Source organism: Culex pipiens, chromosome 3 (genome assembly GCF_016801865.2).
Source record: "Culex pipiens pallens isolate TS chromosome 3, TS_CPP_V2, whole genome shotgun sequence".
Taxonomy (NCBI): Eukaryota; Metazoa; Arthropoda; class Insecta; order Diptera; family Culicidae; genus Culex; species Culex pipiens.
In genome coordinates this window covers 32,669,001-32,690,150 of record NC_068939.1, presented here as the reverse complement: position 1 = coordinate 32,690,150, position 21,150 = coordinate 32,669,001, and the positions used below count along the sequence as shown (strand labels likewise).

Here is a 21,150-nt window from a genome sequence, read left to right as displayed (position 1 = left end):
GTAGCAAAATATAAACTTTGGAATAGTTCTAATAAACTTTCTAACTTACCATAAGAAGTCGTGAATTTTACAGCCCACCAGCTATGCTTAGCATCTCGTCAATCTTGACTATCTTTTCCCGCGGCTTACCTTTCTCCGCTCCCCTCCGACACTCCTCAGCGTCGATCGCTTTCCAGCCGTTCCACGAAACCACGTGTTTTCCCGCCAGCTCCAGTCCCGGTTTGGCTTCCTTCACTCGAATCACATTGTTGTGGAAATCCTTGCAAATTTGGTCCGCCACCCCAAACGAGTTGTTCATCGTGGTCAGAATTACGCCGGTTGGTCCCGTGGCCAACCATCCGGACGTATACAAGCCCTTCTCGTGCTTGTCCTCGATGTCGTCGATGGTTTGGTCACTTCCGGTCAAGGTTTTCTTCAGCACACGACCGGCCACGTTCGAGATGCAACCTTTGCGATCGTCAAAATTCACATCACTGTCCAGGCTGATGGATTTGTAGCCGATGCTTCGACACACCAGATCGGTGGCGATCGTTTCCGTTTCCTCCGTCGGAATGGCTCTGTCGTCTTTCAGCTCGTTTACGACATAATCAATCGATTGTACGCGGTCGGTACCGTTGAATTTCACCGGAGAACGGAAGAAAATCGGTTCGAAGCATCCGCGAGAATCGGTTTGTGCATTCTGTTCTGATAAACTTTTCAACATTAGCTCGGTGATTCGTTTCCGAGGTCGAGCTAGGTTCGGCAAGCTTTCTTCCACGTCTGAAACATATTTAAAAGAATAAGAACCCAATCCAACACTCAAAGATTTTAAAGCATACGGTGAAAGTCGCTTGGCCTCCAGTTCGTGGCGCAATGTGGCAGTTTGATCATCTCCCGCAGTTCCTTAATCGTGAAAGCAGCCTGCAGCGGACCTCGACGACCTACCAACAACACCTTCCTTATATTGCTTCTGGACAGCGCCTCCAGCGCGTATTCCGTAATGTCAGTTTTCTTGAGTTGATCCACCCCAGAAAGCACGATTCTGGCAACATCGACCGCCACATTTCCCTGCCCTAGCAAGGTGAGCGTCCGGCCACTCAGATCCGGATTGAGCTCCTCAAAGCCGGGCAATCCGTTGTACCAGGCAACGAATTCCCGCGCCGAAAGCACGTTCCGCAGCGATTCGTTGGGAATGCCCAGCGTTCGATCCTGATCCGCACCGTAGGTCTGAAATAAATTAGCTCTAACAAAGCAGATCAAAAAAAGAGAAAGTTTCATCTCACCAGCAGCACCGCATGATAGCGTTCCCTCAGCTCCTTCACGGTGAAATCTTTGCCTAAACTCAAATTGCCCAGGAAGCGTACCCGGGGGTTCTCCGCCGTCTTCGTAAACGTGTTGATGACATTCTTGACCTCCGGATGGTCCGGTGCGACTCCGAACCTACAATATAAATTCAATTTTAACAACTAACAAATTTACTAAAAACCATAAAATTACCTCACAAGTCCAAACGGAACGGGAAGCTTTTCGACGACGTCAACCTGTGCGTCCTGCAGGTTCTTGAGTAGGTACTGTGCCGCGTAAAATCCGGCTGGCCCCGCTCCGACGATGCAGATTCGCTTCTGGATCGACGTCGAAGGCGATGAGGTGGCAAAGGTCCTGAGTCCGGAGATTGGCAACAGCTTCGATACACTGGCGCCCACTAACATTTTCACTGATTTAGCCAATAAATCTGAGGTAGTTGCGTATACTGTTTGGTTGATTTGAATTGCTGCAAGTCGTAAATTTACTATAAAGAAAATTTAGCTGATAAAACTCTGTGGCAGTGATTGGCGCAATGATCTGGTTTATTTACATTTTTTATGCTTTTGAAATTCCAGCATAAATTTGCTTGGAGATCTGTCATGATGTGGTAACGCCAAGGCGTTACACATTTTGACGGATTGTTTTTTTTGGGAGTTTGCTGGGAAGGTCGAATAAATATAATTCCTTCAATAATTGGGTCCTAAAATGAAGCTTAGATTGCTGATATTATTGTTCACAGCGATAAAGCTTATTTTTCTGAGTACAATGACCCTTTGTACGAGCATAAAGAGCTTTAAATGGATTTTTAAATCAATTTTGAAGAATTAACCTCGCGGTCCTTCTTGACAGAAAAGCTCCTACTTGACAGGTCGTTCCAAGGGCCCATAGTTGATCCATCTAAAAAATGTTGTCTTGTCAAAAAAAAATTTGCATTAAAATGAAAAAAAGTGATCAGAAATGGTTTTTAATCGTGTTTTTTACCGTTGTACATAAAAATTGGCATAGGGCTTTAGTACCCAATTCTGGAGTTTTTTAAAAAGGTCCAATAAACCAAATTTTCAAAATTTTGTTTTTGGGTGTTTTTAATACCGCTGACTCAAGGCGGTTTAAAAAACAAAACTGGAAATTTGGTTTATTGGATCTTTAAAAAAAACTCCAGGATTAAAAGGTAAAATTCTCACTTAATTTTGTTCGAACAACCAAACGAATAGGGTTCTTTTTAAAAAGTTTAAAAATGATTTAATAATTCATTTTAAATCCTTTGCGGTCGTATAAAATGTAATTGTGCTCAGAAAAATAAGCTTTATCGCTGTGAAGAATAATATCACAAATTTAATGATGAAAATTAAAAGGTTCTGGAGTAATCATTCGGTGTATTTAAAACGATGCAGAAAATAATAAGATGAAAAACTGCATTGTTTTGAAAAACGCTTGAATGATATAAAAACATAACATCGAATAGAGTTTTCCAACATTTATTCTGTTCAATTTTGCAAGCTTACATTAACATGTGTGTGTCGGCAGAGTTTCGAAAGCGTGATCCGCGATCCAAAAAATGCTAATTTGCGCAACAGCTTCATTGCTCTAAGCGCCAATCTCGGCGGTTACTCGCGTCACCAGCTTCGCCATGTTCGGATTAATGTCTTTGGCCAGAACCTGGTGCACCTGTTTGATCGCGCTGGTCGCCGCAATATCGCACAACGAGATCGTGCCGCTCCCCCCGAAGCAGGACACCTTTCCCAGCTTGGAACTGAGCGTTTTCAGCACCTGCTTCTTGTCCTTGACGTTCTGCTTGTTGATCAGGAGGTAGCACGTGTCCAGGATGGAATCAGCTTCGGTAAGGTCGTCCTGCCGCTCGTAGTTGAACTCGTTGGGGCCGCAGCGCGACAGGAAGCGCAGGATGTTCACCTCGCCGCAGATGGGGACGTACGCGGTAGGGGACGTTATCATTTCGGTGTAGGTTCCAACTGGAAGATTGAAATATTTTTAGTTTTCTAATCTAATCTAATCTAATCAGACCCTAGCGCAGCCAATCTTTCGAAGGGATCCTGGAGAGTGCCTTAGGTTAGATGACGCCTAGCACTCTTCTTGTCATTTATTAACATTTGTAGTGCGCCATTGCATTCAAATGCATTGAAACATCACAAGTGTTAAAGCGGCCAGGCCTACTGCGTAAAGCCGTATCGCAGAGATGACTCGTAATTGGGTTGAGTTTGAGCACTGAGTGTTCGAACAACAACACAATTCTGAATCGACAGGGGAGGAAGAAGCGTGGGGACACACCACCATACGCTCCGAGATTTTGGTTGTATTCGTTGGGAGCACCATGCTAAGAAGGTTTGGTACTCCGGGACCCTCTGGGATGGGACACTGTATTTCCACGAATGCCCTGGACTCTATTTGTCGTGGTTATAGCGCCACAACTCGCTCTCTGTAACAGTATTCCTAATTCCAGTCTAAGCTCATCAAGTCATCGTGGCCTAGTGGTTAGCATTTTTGCATACCAACTCAAAGGACGAGGGATCGAACCCCGCCTCGAGCGACTTTGATTTTTCGTTCATATTCATCATTTCAAATTTATGTGTGTTCTTAACTTTCTCGTTGGGAGCAGATGGGCATCGAACCCAGAACCATTCGCTTGCAAAGCGAACACCGTAACCAGTCAGCCACGGCCGCTCCATTTGAAATATTTTTAGTTTTGGTCAACAAATTAACGCTGTTTGTTAAATTACCATTCTTCCAAATGAGAGTGACTTTGAGACGAGGCAGATTTTCAATCTTCGGTTCGAGACTTGTGATAACCTTTTGGAAATTGAGCGCTTCTTCACTCAGCTTCGGTACAGTCGAGTGCGTGAAGCATTCAACCTGCAGATTCAACCTGTTGATCCATAGTTTCTTAAGCGCCAGCAATCCGTAAGGGATATTTGTTGGACAAGCATTCACCACGAAATCTTGCAGGTAGGAGAGCTAAAATGAGAAAATCATCAAATTCTTAGCTCAATTAAAATTCCAAAGCGCAACTCTTACATTGATTGGTTCAATCTTTTGCGGCTTCGAGACGACTTTCGCGGCCGATTTCGGCGTAGGACCAGAACTTCCCGCAGCAGCGGGCTGAGCGGGTTTGCTGCACAGATTAAGCTCGGTTTTCATAGAAACCAGCTGTTCGCGCAGCTCGGCCAGTTGTTTCAGGACCTTGTCCTGTTTTGCCGCCAGCAGTTGCAGAGTCTCCTGATCATTCTATTGCAAAAAGTGGGAGCAATTATTAAACGGTGCATCAACGAGCGAGTTGCGGATCTATAATTAGAAAAGCTTAGTCGGCATTCACAGGTTAGCAAAATGAACAGAAAATCATTGACGAAGAGGTACACGTGTGTAGGACATATAACAGAACGGAAACTGATGCGGTTTGAGGCAAATGAAAGTGTTTTTAAAAATAATAGAATAGAAATATGGTACGAAAGTTTCTACAAAACCTGGAGAAATAAAGCCTTTAGCTTTTCGGTCAAATTATCCATAAATACCGAGTTCTGAGAGGCAGACTGCTGACTGGCACTTCCGATGACCGGTTTCATTGAGTACATACAGGACGGAAGGTCTACTTCCACCGGCTTTAAGATCGGCTTGAGAGCATACATTTTTTGTTCGTTTTCTTCCTCCTACGCCGGGCAGCTCTGGTTGAGGGGAAAGAGGTCCGAGGATTCGTGCAGAGCTCGGTAGCGCGATTAGCACAACCAGGAAGGGGTTTGGTTAATCCGGTTAAAACTAAAACAGTACAACATTATAGTGATGAAATGCTAAATAATACCATAATTCAGCGAAATACTTGAAGATTTGCCAAAATAAATCACGTCCACTGCACGGCCGACGAATTTGCTTTCACGTTTTCAGCTCGTTTGACGTTGTGTGACAGCTCATTTGCCACATTTTTGTGGATTTTGACATTTAGGTCGAAACGGACTTAGTCCGATAAGCTGATGCAATCACTGTGGATACAGTCAGGTCTCGCTAACTCTTGACAGTTATAAATTTAAATAATGCAGTTAGAATTCCCGAATTTCTGAATTTTAATCTTGGAATTTTAAATTGTAGAATTCAGAATATTTTTTTAGAATTGATAATTTTCGAATTTAAAAATTGTAGAAATTTACTATTTCCAGATTTGATTTTGCGAAGTCTCGATTATCCGAAGTTCTATAAGCTGAACTGCCTCTGATCGCATATATGTCTCATATGCATTTTCGTTGTTTTAAGTTAATGATGCAGTTTTGTTCAGAATCGTGTGATATTTCAGAAAAGCCTATAACATCCAGTAGTTTGTTCTAGATATCAGGAGGAAATCCAGTTTTTTCACGAAAACTTAACACGTAGCCTTATGTGTGGGACAAACTTCAAATGCATTTTTCTCAGCTAGCTGTTTTTGCATATGGGACATTTATGCGAACATGGGCAGTGAAGGTCTTATAATTGGGTCCTAAAATGAAGCTTAGATTGCTGATATTTTTGTTTACAGCGATAAAGCTTATTTTTCTGAGTACAATGACCCTTTGTACGACCACACAGAGTTTAAAATGGATTTTAAAATCAATTTTGAAAAATTAACCTCGCGGTCCTTCTTGACAGAAAAGCTCCTACTTGACAGTTCGTTGCCAGGGGACCATAGTTGATCCATCGAAAAAATGTTGTCTTGTAAACTTTGTTTTGCATTAAAATGAAAAAAGTGATCAGTAATGGTTTTTGATCGTGCTTTTTACCGTTGTATACTCAAACCCCGATGGTTTGACACCAACTGTTGTCAAACGAACGGGGTCACTTTTTAGTTTGGAACCCGTTTTACACGGAGTTCACACACACCACCTAACGTTTGTTTTGATAGTGTGCGTGAGCGCCGTGTAAAAAGTGACTTGAAATTGTGATAATGTTATTCACTAAGATAAAGCTTGCTTTTTGAGTACAATTACTGATGAGCAGAGTGGCAGGTTGGTCGGATTTGTTCCGGAGAAAAACGCGTAAGTTGTTTCAAATAAACTGGAGACTTTATTGAACCGCGTGCTTTTGTAACGGATGACGCAACACATTTGCTGTTGTTGTTTTGCAGCTCTGACAGCTGCGCGTGAGGTCGACAGGGGGTTCGGCCGACTAGGTCGACTCGATGACGACTACAGGGTTGTTCATCTCAACAATTACCCTTTGTCCAACCACAAAGGATTTAAAATAGACCACGAAGTATTTTTTTTAAATTGATTTAAAAATACAGCTGACACCTTTGTGGTCGTATAAAGGGTCATTATCCAGATTTTTAAGTGAAAATGGCGTTCGAATTGTGAACCTCCGAAATGTCAAAATCGCGCTTTTTGTTTCGTAGATTGCTCTTAAACCATACAATATTTTTGCAAGCTTTAAAAAGCATTTTGTAGATATGAACAAAACCTACAAATTGCTTTTAAATCATTGCAGAAATAGTGCGCCGTTTCAGAGAAATCGACAAAATAGAAAAACGTAACGCACCACGTAAAAAGAGGTTTCACCATGTTTCACTGTACATAAAAATTAACATAGGGCTTTAGGACCCTATTGTTTAAACAACCAGTGCTAAATTAAATTCTAGTGTTTTTTTTCAATATGGGGACTTTTACAAAAAAAATCTTTAGAATTTGATTAATGCACTCCGACATCATTGTCGGACTAATCAAACACCAGTTCCGTCCACAGGCGTTACGCTTTTCTATCATCATGAAGTGCCCACTCTGTTGTCTGTGGCCCATTCAAGCACTTGCAACTGTCATTAATGAGGGGCGACGAAGGTGCGGAGTGATTCAGAATTTCAGGTGCAAACACAAATGCCATTGAATTCGGTCCTCGGTTTTTGTCGATTTTTCGTTTAGTGTTTCGTTTTAAAGTAGTTTAATTTACGCGCAGCGCGCACCCGCCATGAAGCTGCACCTGTTGACAGTATTATTGGCCACGCTGGGGTTTGGTAAGTGCGGAAAATCGAAGAATTAAATTTTGAACGCCTGACCAGACACGCCCTGCGTTGTTTCTCCCTCTTGTGAAATTAAGGAGCATTCACGGTGTCGTGTGCGAGACAAAGCGCGTATAAACAACTTCTGTTTTTTTTTTCGATTACAGCGTCGGCCGCCCGGAAGTGTGTTATTCCGAAGATCCTTCAGGGCACCTGGTTCAGCTGGGAGTTTGGTGAGCCCACGGCCACGACCATCGATGCGCGGTCCTACGAGCGGCAGGGTCCGACGCAGGGACGCGTGTGGACCGAGTGTGTTGACAGCGAGAAGGTTGGCTCGAATCATACCTTCATTCTGAAGGGTGCCGATTGCTACTCCTGCGTGAAGGCGTTTCCCCGGACGCTGAACGTTTTCGAGAAGTTTGAGAGTAGGTTGATTGGGGGGTTTTTGTACGCGGCAATGGTGTTCTAAACCGGTTTGATTTATTTGTTCTAGCGCCCTGCATTACGCTGGACAGGAATGAGCAGCCTACGATTGAGCGAATTTGTCGGACGCTGCGCAAGGACCAGCAGCTGATCACGTTGTTCAACAAGAATTTTCACCCGATGAGCTGTCGTTCGTCGCTGGAAGGAGTGTGGCACTTTGCGTACCAGGTAAGTGGGTTAATTGGGGCGTGTCTGTGTTGATATTTTATTGGAATATCTAACTTTCAGAACCGCTTCCGCTTCACCGGCGAGTGCGACAGTCCAGACGCGCGTATCCAGTCCTGCCAGACGCCCGGGTCGCAGTTTTTGATCCAGAACCAAAAGTTTAACATAACGTATCGGCAGTGCCAGGGAATGGATGGCACGTTCAACGGCGTGGTCGAGTACAGCTGCTTGGGCGATTGGTTCATTGGTAAGAATCACTATTTTGCCGTTGTGAACACCAAGGAGTCTCGAGAGGATGAAAAGTATAGGTGTTTCTTGAAGAATCGTGACGATGATTTGTACATTGGTGGGTCGATCACGGCCGAGTGTAACACGCTCAAGACGGTGGAAAAGTCTCCGGAGCGGTACCGCGTTACACCGGTGAAGAGTGAGGTTGTGGAGCCGGGTTGTCGTTTCCCGCAGAATTTCACCGGTGATTGGATCAATACGGCCAACATCGACGCTGAAGTCCAGGTCAACGAGACACATATTATCGAGACGTACTACCCGGATAGGGCTCGATTCCGGAGGACGATCTACGTTTGCAGGGAGCAGCGGGACAGTCGTATCATGACGGCTCGACTGACGGTGGATGGTTGTCAGAAGGATTACGTGTGCTTTGACTTTATTCCGCGCCATCACAACGTGATTCGGTACCGCAAGGGAATGGCCGTCATCAAGGACGATTTTAGCACCGTTTGCTCGTGGGTGCAGTTCCCGAACAGGGAAGAATGGCGATACGACTTGTTCTTGAACGCAAAACCGACGCCGGTGCGTTGTCCGGTGGCCGGAAAGTTTAACTTCACCCAGAAGGGAGAGTCACCGTTCAAGACTCGAATTCTCGGCGGTGTGACGCTCAGTCCTCGGCCGGATATCCGCTGCAAGCAGAATATTTCCGATTTCTCCGTTTGCGACACAGACCAGAAGGAGATGGCAATCGATGCCAACTACTGCCTGTCGGTGGACCACCTGGGACGACCGGTTGACATTTACAGCGATCCGGATTACCGCATGAAGTGCATTGGCTATTGGCAGGAAAATCTCAAGTCCTACCTGGTGACGTACGACGATCTGGATCCGCTGTCCAAGTACCGTTGCTGGGTTTATCAGCGTGCCGATTTGAACCGAGTGTTGATGTCCCAGGCCACGGGCGCCTTTTGCGACGTCAGGCAGGATGTAACGTCGTGGAATTACACCGAAGGAGCCGTCGTCGCGCTGGACATGGTCGAGTACGAACGTGAACGGGACCAGTGTCCGATGCACTTTGACGACGGTGAAAACCCTTGGCAGGAGGGTGAGAACTACATTACGGTCTTTCCCTGGTTGATCTACCGAAGTGGAGTGCCAAGCAGCCTCGGCGGAACGATGAACGCGTTCGTGGTGTCGCTGGCCGCGTTGCTACTCAAGTTGCTGTTTTAAGCGCGAGTAAATTCTCAGAAAGCTTCATAAATCTCATCATTCCGTGTAATAAAGAAACCGTCCAGGTAGCGTTGGGTGCAGCCGCCATCCGTCCAAATCTTTACGCCAACGTGCCTTTTCTAAGTAAGTGAATCAGTGTCTTGCAATTTAAGATTGTTTAATTTCTACAAACCTTCATTTTTAACTGTATTGTAAAGCAAATTAAGACAAATAGTTTATAAAGTGCATCGAGTAGGAATAAAGAAAATTACTTTTGAAAAAAGTGGGCCTGTCATCTTAAATTATTGCTAAATATCACACCCAATTTAACTTAACAGATCTTTATGCATTCGGAGCAATCAAACAAAACTAATTAAGTACAAATGATTCGAGATAACTTTCGCCTGGCGACACACTATAACTACATATCACAATTATACGTTCATTCGCAACAAACACACACTTTTAGGGCATCTTCATTATCAACCAGGGCAGCTTCCCGTACTTGCGATAGATGTAATAATCGTACGCGAGCTTCGTAAAAATCAACGCAATCAACGAGGCAAACACAATGCTCATCACGTCGTAAATGGCCGCCCGGTTATCTTCCGTTTCCCGACACACATCGTTCGGCGTCAGCGTCATCACCGGCAGGAACGACTTGTGACCCTCGTCGTTCAGCGTGTAGCACGTGATGTTGCGCGAGTCCACCACAACCGACTCGTGCTTGCGCAGAAACTCCTGCATTCGCGTGGCAAACCGGCACCCGCAGCGCCACGGATTGTCCGACAGGAACAGCATCCCGACGTGGGCATTCCGCTGGAGCGCGTGTTCCATCGTGTAGACGCGGATCTGCAATGGAAGTTGTTTTTTTACAATTTTCCGAGTCAATTTAAAAATTGCAATCACTCACCCTCTTGATTTGATTCCCTCGAAGACTCAAAATCCGGAAATTGTCCAACCACTCACTGTCCTCCAAAATATCAATCGAAGTGATATTATTGTTGTCCAGATAGATGTCCTTCACCTGCATGTACATCTCCACCCGCGTCAGCAGTTCCACCTCGGTTATCCGATTGTTGGCCACGTGCAGAACCGTCGTGTTCGGCGGCAAGTAGCTCGGCAATCTGTAAAACTCCTTCCCCGTACAATTGACCGTCACCATCGGTTGAAAGGCCTTCCCGCTGTCGCTCAACCGCAGGTACGAAATGCGGCAGGTGCAGTTGCGAATCTCCTCGTGGCTTCGACAGTGCTCGCGCAGGACTCGTTTGTACTCCATGGCCGTCACCATCGGCCGACCGGTGTACTTCCAGTCTTTGCAAACCAGCAGGGATTTGTCCGCGTAAAAGCCGCTGCGTTCCTCCAGCAGCCAGATCATGTCGTTGGTGCAGTTCCAGGGATTACCTGCGGGTTAGCAAAGTGGGCAAAAGGGAGAATCTTCGGGGATTATTTGGAACTGAGTTGTAAGTACATATAACAGACATTAAAAACTTAAAAAATGTGTTGAGAGTTATGCTTAAAAATTACAAATAAAACGTTACTTAATCCACCCTTAGGTGGTTGGCGCCTTCCTCACATTTAAAGGGTGCTATCCAAAATGCAAAAAGTGCGTAAATAACACTTAAGTGCTTATAACTTCTGATAGGGTTGTCAGATCTTCAATCTTTTGAACTCGTTGAAAAGGTCTTTTGAATACCCATCCTGCGATAGGTCGCATGAGAGATCCGGACAACGTTTTCATCAACATATCTGAGATCCGGCCTCCAAAAAGCGTATAAATAACACTTAAGTGTTTATAACTTTTGATAAGGTTGTTAGATCTTCAATGTTTTGGACGCGTTAGAAAGGTCTTTTGAATATCCATCCTACGATAGGTCGCATGAGAGATCCGGACAGCATTTTCATCAAAATATCTGAGATCCGGCCTCGAAAAAGTGCGTAAATAACACTTAAGTGCTTATAACTTTTGATAGGGTTGTCAGATCTTCAATGTTTTGGACGCGTTGGAAAGCTCTTTTGAATACCTATCCAACGAAAGGTCGCATGAGAGATCCGGACAACGTTTTCATCAAAATATCTGAGATCCGGCTTCCAAAAAGCGTATAAATAACACTTAAGTGCTTATAACTTTTGAATACCTTTCTGAAAATGTATAGCATGACGGGTTTTCTAACAAAAACCACCCTTTTTACAATCTTCCGGACTTTTGTTAAAATCGTTTTTTTAGCATAACTTTTGAAGTACTTAACTAAACTGCATAATTTTTAATAGCGACTTATGGGACCCCAAGACGGATCGAATGACGCCAAAACGGACAAAATCGGTTCAGTCAATGTCGAGATAATCGAGTGACAATTTTTTTATCAACATCCCACCACACACACAGACATGTGCTCAGAATTTGATTCTGAGTCGATAGGTATACATGAAGGTGGGTTTAGGAGGTCTAATTGAGAAGTTCATTTTTCGAGTGATTTTATAGCCTTTCCTCAGTAACGTGAGGAAGGCAAAAAATATTGTCCGTTTCTCTCGAAGGTACACGCCGCGCGGCATTTTAGAATGTGCCGCAGACACTGTTGCCAGCGATTTTCTGCACTTTTGGTGCAATAAAAAACATTCCCGGCAACAATGCCATGCAATTCGAAAAAGAAGATCAACAAAAACAAAACGCACAGTATGGATTTGACAGCGCGCATTTGCCGAAAGCGCGGCGCGTCGTTTCTAGGCTGGTATGCCGCGTGTTCTTTTCGGGAATACGCGCAATATCAAAGCTTATGTTTTACAAAAACCCTAATAACCCTGATTTTGATCAAGCTGTGGCTATTTCAGAGCAGTGAACTGCCGTTCTACGCATAATTGTCCCATGTCAGTTTTTGACGATTTTGACTTTATGCCATTTTTAAGTTTAGTCTGATGTATACTTTAAGAAAAACACATAAAATCTGGTACTTTGTTCGGAAACTCATCAAAAACAACACCAAGTCTGTTTGTCCCATCGTTGAACTTCTACGCATGATTGTCCCACCAAGTATTTTCTTACACGGAATCATTAGTTTTACTAAGCATTATGCCTTGTTTACCTGTTGTATAGCAAGAGGATCACAAATAAGGGTGATAAACTGCTAACTGGGGCGATTAGGGACACATAGGGCGAATAGGAACCCACGGGACAATTACGCGTAGAAACACAGAAATCGGTCGAAAAAATTCAATCGAATTTTTCTCAGTTGCACTTTTTTGAACATGGGACAAATATGCGTAGAACGGCAGTGAAAATGATAAAAATTCAATCAGCAAAATTTAAAAAGAAAAAATAGTGTTTTTTTGGAAAATATCAAAAATTTGGGGAAAAAAACTAACTAAAACTAAACTGTATTTTTTGATCATCAAATTTACCGTTTTTTGAGTTTAATCTAATTTTAGACATTCATTTTCGATTTATTGAGTCAAGTTTATCGATTTAAAAATAATTATTTAAAGAAAAGCATCAGCAAAAACTGACAAATTTCTATAATTTTCTTCCTAAAATTTTTAAAATTTATATTCTCCTCTTCACCTTTCAAAACGGTCCGATAAATCGGGGTATAAAAAACATATTTTTCCATAAAAGAACTCCATTGAAAATTGGACCAATAGATATCGTCAGGCCGTTGCAAATATTTTTCAAAGTTTATGTCGCTTAGTGATGTTTTATATATGGTCTGATGACTTTTTTGTGTGAAAATATCAGGTAAATTCAGGTAAAATGAAAAAAACTTCAGAAATACAATATGAATTGAAAATTTTACACAAAACTAGGTTTTAAGGCAAAATTCTGACTTTTCAAAAATTCCACCTAAATTTTAAAAGTATTACGTTAAAAAGCATATAAACTTAGTTAACAAAATAAAAATATGTTTTTCTTAAAAACTATGAAAACTAAACTATAAAAACTAATTTTGCAATTCCGTTGTAAAACTACTCACTTTTTCTGTCATTCTTGAACCACGAAATAGCCTACTTTTCTGTACCAAAAATAACAGAATCGAATAGCAACACTTTTCAAAATAAATGCTGAAAAGTTCTACTTTTCAGCACTCAAATGGGTGCTGAAAAGTTGAACTTTTCAGCACTTGTTTCGAAAAGTAACACTTTTCAACATTTTTTGATTTAAACGATTTATTGACAAAATACATGAAAATTTGTCTTTAAATTTCACTCAGTGTGTGTTTTTTGGAATTGCAAAAAATGTTGTATGGAACTCGTTGCAAAACTTGATTTTTTCAGCACTCTTCGGATTTATCCAACTCGGTGAACCTCGTTGAAAAAATGTACGACTCGTGCTGAAAAAATCCTCTTTTTGCAACTTGTTGCATTAACTACTATTATAGTGATGGTATATTAGACGTGAAAATAAAGTAAATCTGATTTTTAACAAGACTATCATTTTTTTAAAACACTATTGAAAAACTATTTTCGAAAACAAGTGCATGGACCGAGGCATGGACCTCGTGGGGCCTATCCTATCAATGTCACCCCGGTTTACGGTATCCAACATTAGAAAATGAAGCCTAAAAAAGGTTATTTTTGTCAGACTGGGACTGTTTGCTAATGAGATGATTAAAATGTTAACATCCTGTGGTAAAGTTGGACAGAATAACCTCGATACTGTACTTTGGCTGTGATAATAACATGCAGCTCCAGAGGGCATTTTTGGGCGGAACAAATGACAATGAACATGCACTTGACTGGCCACAGTGAATTGCGCACCGGCCGACCGCAAAATCCATTACGTAAACAAGTATTTTTCATTATCAGCGAGGGGGATTCGAGGTTAATGTTCCAGAAAGCCGTTCACAGTCAATGGACATTTCGTTAATTATTATCCGTCTGATCCGGCTTTGTTCGCACATCGGGAATTATTTTGTTAATCATTCGGGACAAATTGAGTTCAACAAAATTAATCTTTAAAAGGTCACCTACTTTGCAAACCTACCTTGCAGATAGATGTCCACGTGGGCGCTCCGAAACACGAACGGAACAATCTCCACCAGCGCGTTACCCCTCATGTTGAGTTGCCTCAGCGCCGGAAGTCGTTGAAACGAGGACGCCCTCGTCTGGTTCAGCTTAGTTCCGGTGATGTTAATCGCCCACAGGTTCATCAGCGGTGGAAAGTCATACTTGAGCATCCACATCCGCTCTCCAGTGATGGCAAACTTCTCCACGTTTGGAACCAGTTCCGCCAGCTCGCGCGGGTCGAACCGTTGCGTTGGCCAATCGCACAGTATCAACTCCTTGGTCCGGTTGAAACGACCCTGGCTGTGCAGTGTCCTGCGGGTGTCCAACCCTCGGAAGCAAACGGTTCTTCCTCCCGGCTCAAAGCTACAGTGCTGTTTGCCCTCGAACATCCTCAACCGGGCCGGGTCGGAACATTCCGCGATGATCACGTTGTCAACGGCCAGGTTCTTCAGACTCATCGGTAGTTCGGCCACTGTCGGGGGGACGAAACTGTGGAATTCATCGATATCATGGCGGGTTTGAGTAAATTGATTTGTGTGTTGTGGCGATGCATCTCTAATTGGACGTAAATGGCTTGTCATGTCTTTATTGGATGGAGCACGACACGTGATTCAGTTCGATTGGCGCGCCAAAGTGATAAATGAGAAATACCTCTACAAGAGGTCGTTGTTTACCCTGTAGCTGGGACAGGTTGATATTTTGCAGTTCTTCTTGAACACGGATCCAAAAAGGGGGTTCACCTGACAAATTCATTTAGGATGTGAGAGTCATGGTCAGTTTTAAACGTCAATACATAAAAAATGCATACGAGTCATCACTAAAATATTACGAAGAAAGAACTGAAAGGTCTCAAGGGTCATATATAATTGGTGAAGAATTAGGATGGTTTGCGGCAGCTCCATTTGACTAAAAAATTGCATGCAACAAGTACAAGGTACGAATCCCTCCTAAACTTCATATAAACATTGGAAAATCATGCGTCCATTTTATATGAGAATTTGTAAAACAGTTTGTTCACCATTAGCGTGATTCGTTTTGCAAAAAATTCCTCGGAACGATCTGAACTTTTAGTGGTCGATTCAAAATTTCAAGAAAAATTCATGCATGGGAACCATTTGGCCTATGGGTGTTGTATGAAAATTGAAAAAAAGCGACTACAGTCATGCCTTGGTTTAGCACCGCATAACTGAAGCACCGAAATTATGGGATTTTGGCTATATGGGAGACATTGGCTATAATCAAATGAAAAATCATACAAACATCAAAAATTTATAGTGTTTTGGAATCGGGATGGCAGCTATCCATTTTAATTTTAAAAGTTACATGAAAACTTTCACAAAGGACGTATTTTTTCTGTATTTTGCAAATGCAATTTCTTACTCTAAAAAACCTCAAAATATTTGTTATTGCAATAAGACTTTCTAGGCCCAGTGAAGAAAATATAATTTAACCCAAAAATGATGAACTCCTCGTCACAGTGCCCTGATGCAAACAATGATCGAGCTCGAGCTGTCACAGCCCTGCGAAGTATATTGGCTGACATATCGGGCGGTCAGTCAAAAAAACCAGCTAGAAGTCGCCAGACAAAAAAAAATTGCTAGAAAGTGATAACCAGATGCAAACAAACGTCCAGCTGTCATGTAAACATACTTTCAATGTGTTGGTAATTTTCTGACTAGAAAGCCTTATATGGGTATCAAATGATCGGGTTTTTGTCATAAATTTCGAATGTCATACATTTTTTTAAATACTAAAAATTTCCACAAAACTATGTTTAAAAAAAAAAACTCAAAATTTTAGGTATCAAATGATTGGGATTTTTCGTACATTTTGAATGTAATAACAAAACTTTTTGAAAATACTTAACATTTTCACAAAACTACGTATTTAAAAAAAATACTCGAAATTTCAGTTTTTTGCAATATGGGTGTCAAACAATCAGGACTTTTTCATACATTTGGAATGTAAGAATTTTTTTTTTCAAATATTGAAAAATTTCACAAAAACACGTATTATCGGAAAATATTCAAAATTTCAGTTTTTTACAATATCATCATCATTATCAAATGATCGGAATTTTTTTATACATTCAGAATGTAATGAATTTTTAAACTTTGAAATATTGAGTATTTTTTAGAAAATACGTAGCTTTGTAAAAAAAATAGTATTTTCAAAAAATTGTGATACAACTTTCGAAGTGTGTGAAAAAATCTCGATCGTTTGATACCCATATTGTAAAAAAAAACTGAAATTTTGTGTATTTTTTTTTCAAATATAAGTAGATTTGTGAAATTTTACAGTATTTTTAAAAAAAATGCTACCACATTCGAAATGTATTAAAAAATCCCAATCATTTGATACCTATCATGAAAAAAAAACTGAACTTTGTGTATTTTTTCGAAAATACGTAGTTTTGTGAATTTTTGTAGTATTTTCAAAAATGTATAAAAAAATCCATCATCTGATCATCATACTCAGAATACTCAATATGGGTAATTGAGTATTCTGAGTATTTATTTTTTTGAGAATACGTAGTTTTGTCAATTTTTTTTTGTATTTTCAAAAAAATCCCAATCGTTTTATACCCATATTGTAAAAAACTAAAATTTTGAGTATTTTTTTTTAAAATACGTAATTTAGTGAATTTTTTTAAGTATTTTCAAAAAAATATTACATCGGATATTACAATGTTAAGGTAATTTTCGGTTAAATCACAAGTTTTATAAAAATTGGCTAACTTGAATGTTGAATATTTGAATAAAAAATGGGCACATCAAATAGTAGTTTATGCAACAAGTTGCAAAAATAAGATTTATTCAGGTAAAGTACCGTAAACCGGGGTGACTTTGATAGGATTTCAATTTGTTTTTGGATTATTTTACAACAGGTAAGGTTTTTCTCAAGATTATTATTTTTAAAACATGTACTGGGGTAGGCCACACAAAGTCCATGCACTATTTAAAAAAAAGTTTGTTTAATAGTGTTTAGAAAAATAGTTCTTAGTTTAAATTCCGGGGTGACTTTGATAGTCATAGTTTTTCTTGTTTAAATCATATTGAAGATGTTCAAACTTTATTTGTACTTTAAATGTACCATCACTAAAGTAGCTGATATAGTTTTTAAGAAAAAAATCAATGTTTATATTTAGTTAACTTAGTTTATAAGCTTTTTAACAAAATACATTTAAATTTTAGGCAAAAATATATATGTGTTTTTGAAACACAATTTAAAATAATCTTCAAATTTATAAGCAATTTCAGTTGAACAAATATCATGTAAAATGTGAAAACTTGTGATTCGTGCTTCGAATTCAGTATAAAATGCAATATAAATCGATAATTTTATAAACAAAGCAAGTTTTAACAAAATATTTTAGGCAAAATTCCGACTTTTTAACAATTTTGCCTAATTGTAGGCAAAATTTGTTAAAAAGCTTATAAACTTAGTTAACTAAATATTAACATTGATTTTTTTTTCTTAAAAACTTTATCAACTACTTTAGTGATGGTACATTTAACGTACAAATAAAGTTTGAACCTCTTACATATGACTTTAACAAGAAAAACTATGACTATATTTATTATTTACAAAATTATTTTACCTTCTCCTAGTGGAAAATTGTCCAATGAATCCGAAAATGCATTCCGTTTACCGATTCAAAATCATGTTCATTGAGAAAATCATGACACTTTGAGAAGTTTAAAATAATGACTTTAATCAACATCTTAACTATAGTTAACTAACTTTTTTAAACTTTCCAAAATTTTATGACAAGTTTTTCTTGGAGTACTTTGAACACTTCAATACCACGGTCAGGTCAGTATGATTCTAAACCATTCCGTACGTATTTTAATTGTACTCTTCATTTTGCGGAAAAATCGCGAACCTATCAAAATCACCCCGTTTTACGGTAAATAATTTCTCGATGGAATCGCAAAAATATTTTTCCGATTTTTTAATTTAAATTTTTTGTTAAAATGTTTTAGGGGACTATTGAGCTAGAGTTAAAGAAAGTGCCAAACGAATGAGGTTTTTTTTTTAGGAAAATAGAGAACATTTGAAAAAGAGATCCATATTAGGTGCATTCAGGTTTATATAAATGCTAGAGTGAGAAAGGTTGCAAAAAAGACAAAATAATTACAAATGTTTCACTTTAGAAATAAACGCCCCAGCCAGCATCATCTAACATCTATCTGACAAAGTTAAACCAATTAAATTACACCGAAATCCTACGTCACAGTAATTAAAGGCTAAATTAGAAGCCTAGCTGCCGATAAAGTTGCGTGGTGTTTGGTGTAGTAAATTGATCCTACATTTTGCGTGGGCTGGGCCCCCCATAAGACTCTGCTGTGTGTGTGTGTCTTTTGTGTTTGTTTTTGGCCTTTTACGAGCTCGAAACTTTGACGCCAAGTTTTAATTAATGGCTAGCTTTCGTTGGCAGAAACAGATGGATGGACGACTCACAACCAGCTGATTGGGCGTGTACGCGCAACGCTTCTTTGGCTACCGAATTTACAAACTTACAGCGTTATAAATATAACCCGCGACCCAGGATTCCGTAGGGGAGAATATTTGTGTAGTTATTTATGAGAGGCAACATGATTTACAACATCGATGGGATCGATGTTAAGTGCCATTTGTACGTAATTTTTTTTTTCAAAATAAAAATAAAATAATAATAAGACTGAGATTAATTAGCAAAGATTAACAATTTATTTCAGAAACTGTAATAAAAATTCAAATTTAATGAATACAAGAGCCCAACGGATATTGCCAATTTATGGAAGAGCAATGGAGCATCCCGATGAGGTAAATTTGCATATAGAAAAACAAACAAAACATTCTTGGAAGGGAGATTTTTCCTATTGCAAGCAGGTGCTCTCTTAGAAAAAGCAATGACACGAGTCATAGACAATCACGACAATTTGACCAGCAGCATATTCTTGAACAAGTAGAGTACGCACTTGGTAAGGAACCGGTTAAGATAAAATTCAAACAGGCAGCAGCGATTGCGAAAGCAAGGCAGATAGGGCGGTGAAGAAAAGCATAAATCGACGGTAACATTTCATCATGTACATTTTGACATCATGTACATTTTGACACTTTCTGGGTTATTGTATATTCTGAAAGTACTCCTAATAAGCTACCTCTCCACCAAAAATGAGCAAAAGTTACTTCAGTAAAGTCTGTTTAATCATGATTTTAAATAAAGTAACATAAACAAAATCTCTGCCATCAGCAGTCCCTGTTTATATAGCCCTGTCAACCTGTCAAACAAAAGGCTACATAAACATCGTGAAGAAAAAAAAGCAACAAGAAAAAAGCGCCATGTACATTCGGCGAAGAAAAACGAATCATAACAAAGCGCCCCCCTCGGGACAGCAGGGTGATATCGACGTTGTTGATTTCAAAAGAAGTTATGTTTGTTTTTCTCAAATTAAATTACGGAAATAATGTTTTATTGAATATGGATGATCAAGTATCAACAAAAGCAACGTTTTTCATCGTTTGTTATCATTAGAACATCTTATTTTGCTTTTATATAAAAATGGTAATTGAAAATGGATGCTCAACATTCAAATGCGTTTTTCTCAAAATGCATGGTTTGAACATGATGCTTTTTGAAATGTTGGCATCGAAATGAAATATGAACTACATTAAACGGAGGTGATGGTAAAATTTTATAAAAGCTCCAAGAAATACTGTAACGAGAGCTCTTTACCCTTTGGCTGCTCATCAAAATAAATACCAACCAACAACGTTTGCTTTTAACATTCTTCTATTGCACGGCCAAAAATGGCAAATATTTTCCTTAATCTAACATCGAATACCAGGGGCTCTTGGCCAAAATGTTTTGCTTAGTCTAGTTCTACTTGGGTGCACCCTAATCTTACAGTTCTAGCACTCACTGACATTACGCGCGCCGACTTCGCCAGACCAATTCCGCTCGAGATGGTTTCTTCTCATATCGGTTTCAACCGAAACAGAATCTCTCTCAGTGCTCCGTCCCAACAAAACCGCAACTTCACTTGGCCTCTTCTCCTACAGCTTTCGGCACACACACACTTGTCGCCGCACACCGCCGATTTTCGGCAGGACGTATTGAAGTTCACTCATGGACAGCTGTGCGTCACGCCAGCGAGCGACAAAAGAACAGCTTAGCACTCCCAAAGAAAACCCTAAAAGCGATAGTTGCGTTAGGAGTGGATTCAGCCAGAACGAGAACAAATTTACCTCTGAGAGGGTTTTCTGTTGTCCAATGTGTGCACGACTTCCGTGGGTTGGTTCGGCGTTCTACACTCGGTTGTGACCGCTCGTGGCCCACTCGGTCGTGAACGCTTGTGGCTAGCTATTGTAGATATGATTCCATTAGTTTCAACTTGTTTTCTTCCAGCAGTTGATGGAACGTACCTGATACGGCCTCTAAAGAGGATGAACGTCCTGTGTATCAGTGCCAGCGATTGGAAGTCTTGTGGGATGCTCTGCTCCTTCCGGCCAGGCGATCTATATATGTAGAGATCGACCTTAGTTAATGGAAGCAAATCAAGGTCAAGGTAGTTTTACCTCGGCTTGGCTACACTTGAGCTGATTAATCCTCGCCGTCTGCGCCGTCTTGCCGTGATAATCGTCTCGGAAAGCTTGCTGATCCTGCGGCTTCTCTGCGGACAGTTCCTGTTGCTTCTCTGCGGACCGATGCTGTGGAGATGGCGTCCGTTTAGAGAAGACAATCCACATGCTCGTGTACACGTACCTTGTTCTGGCCAAAATAGGAGGAAATGACCAAACACAATCTTTCCAGCGCTGCAGAAGACGCGGACCGTTTC

The 21,150-nt window shown here is 40.5% G+C and overlaps 4 protein-coding genes across 9 annotated transcripts in view; 1 reads left to right on the top strand and 3 right to left on the bottom strand.

The window, feature by feature from the left end:
• Position 1: 1 nt before the first annotated feature.
• Positions 2 to 1,851, bottom strand: LOC120430090 (NADPH:adrenodoxin oxidoreductase, mitochondrial). The gene is made up of 4 exons (XM_039595181.2): positions 1,477 to 1,851; positions 1,263 to 1,419; positions 819 to 1,206; positions 2 to 759 (listed from the first exon to the last, which is right to left on the bottom strand). Exons 1-4 carry the CDS (start codon positions 1,686 to 1,688, stop codon positions 68 to 70), a joined length of 1,449 nt encoding a protein of 482 aa, XP_039451115.1. The 5' UTR covers positions 1,689 to 1,851; the 3' UTR covers positions 2 to 67.
• Positions 1,852 to 2,743: 892 nt separating this feature from the next.
• LOC120430112 (probable aminoacyl tRNA synthase complex-interacting multifunctional protein 2) lies at positions 2,744 to 5,224 on the bottom strand. 3 transcript variants are annotated; one of them, XM_039595200.1, is made up of 5 exons: positions 5,108 to 5,224; positions 4,758 to 5,046; positions 4,312 to 4,521; positions 4,017 to 4,251; positions 2,744 to 3,251 (listed from the first exon to the last, which is right to left on the bottom strand). In XM_039595200.1, the coding sequence occupies exons 2-5, from the start codon at positions 4,917 to 4,919 to the stop codon at positions 2,869 to 2,871; spliced, it is 990 nt and encodes a 329-aa protein (XP_039451134.1). In that variant the 5' UTR covers positions 4,920 to 5,046; positions 5,108 to 5,224; the 3' UTR covers positions 2,744 to 2,868. The 3 variants fall into 3 exon arrangements, with proteins under 3 accessions (XP_039451134.1, XP_039451140.1, XP_052565758.1); XM_039595206.1 differs by having other exon boundaries at positions 4,806 to 5,046; XM_052709798.1 differs by lacking the exon at positions 4,758 to 5,046 and having other exon boundaries at positions 5,090 to 5,183.
• A 1,844-nt stretch (positions 5,225 to 7,068) lies between these two features.
• LOC120430147 (uncharacterized) lies at positions 7,069 to 9,614 on the top strand. The gene is made up of 4 exons (XM_039595235.2): positions 7,069 to 7,258; positions 7,411 to 7,668; positions 7,737 to 7,894; positions 7,955 to 9,614. The coding sequence occupies exons 1-4, from the start codon at positions 7,213 to 7,215 to the stop codon at positions 9,347 to 9,349; spliced, it is 1,857 nt and encodes a 618-aa protein (XP_039451169.1). The 5' UTR covers positions 7,069 to 7,212; the 3' UTR covers positions 9,350 to 9,614.
• A 45-nt stretch (positions 9,615 to 9,659) lies between these two features.
• LOC120430158 (protein singed wings 2) overlaps positions 9,660 to 21,150 on the bottom strand; it is a 30,919-nt gene continuing 19,428 nt past the window's right edge. For 2 of the 4 annotated variants that reach the window (XM_052711229.1, XM_039595245.2), the window contains exons 2-4: positions 14,304 to 14,815; positions 10,242 to 10,732; positions 9,660 to 10,180 (exon numbers count right to left, since the gene is read on the bottom strand). In XM_052711229.1, the coding sequence (XP_052567189.1) occupies positions 9,794 to 10,180; positions 10,242 to 10,732; positions 14,304 to 14,784 (1,359 nt within the window). In that variant the 5' untranslated portion in view covers positions 14,785 to 14,815 and the 3' untranslated portion in view covers positions 9,660 to 9,793. Of the gene's footprint in view, positions 10,181 to 10,241; positions 10,733 to 14,303; positions 16,056 to 21,150 lie in introns of those variants that run through there. The other 2 variants (XM_039595249.2, XM_039595243.2) reach the window with 2 other exon arrangements.

What these genes read in the sequence shown, in the direction of transcription:
- LOC120430090 (XM_039595181.2), bottom strand. Translation starts at nt 1,688, where the DNA reads ATGTTAGTGGGCGCCAGTGTATCGAAGCTGTTGCCAATCTCCGGACTC. An exon ending in GCTATCATGCGGTGCTGCTG is followed by an intron (nt 1,207 to 1,262) that starts GTGAGATGAAAC and finishes AATTTATTTCAG; the next exon opens with ACCTACGGTGCGGATCAGGA. An exon ending in GAGGCCAAGCGACTTTCACC is followed by an intron (nt 760 to 818) that starts GTATGCTTTAAA and finishes AATATGTTTCAG; the next exon opens with ACGTGGAAGAAAGCTTGCCG.
- LOC120430112 (XM_039595200.1), bottom strand. Translation starts at nt 4,919, where the DNA reads ATGTATGCTCTCAAGCCGATCTTAAAGCCGGTGGAAGTAGACCTTCCG. An exon ending in TAAAGGCTTTATTTCTCCAG is followed by an intron (nt 4,522 to 4,757) that starts GTTTTGTAGAAA and finishes TTTTTGCAATAG; the next exon opens with AATGATCAGGAGACTCTGCA. An exon ending in CACTCTCATTTGGAAGAATG is followed by an intron (nt 3,252 to 4,016) that starts GTAATTTAACAA and finishes TCAATCTTCCAG; the next exon opens with TTGGAACCTACACCGAAATG.
- LOC120430147 (XM_039595235.2), top strand. Translation starts at nt 7,213, where the DNA reads ATGAAGCTGCACCTGTTGACAGTATTATTGGCCACGCTGGGGTTTG. An exon ending in CGTTTTCGAGAAGTTTGAGA is followed by an intron (nt 7,669 to 7,736) that starts GTAGGTTGATTG and finishes TATTTGTTCTAG; the next exon opens with CGCCCTGCATTACGCTGGAC. An exon ending in TGTGGCACTTTGCGTACCAG is followed by an intron (nt 7,895 to 7,954) that starts GTAAGTGGGTTA and finishes TCTAACTTTCAG; the next exon opens with AACCGCTTCCGCTTCACCGG.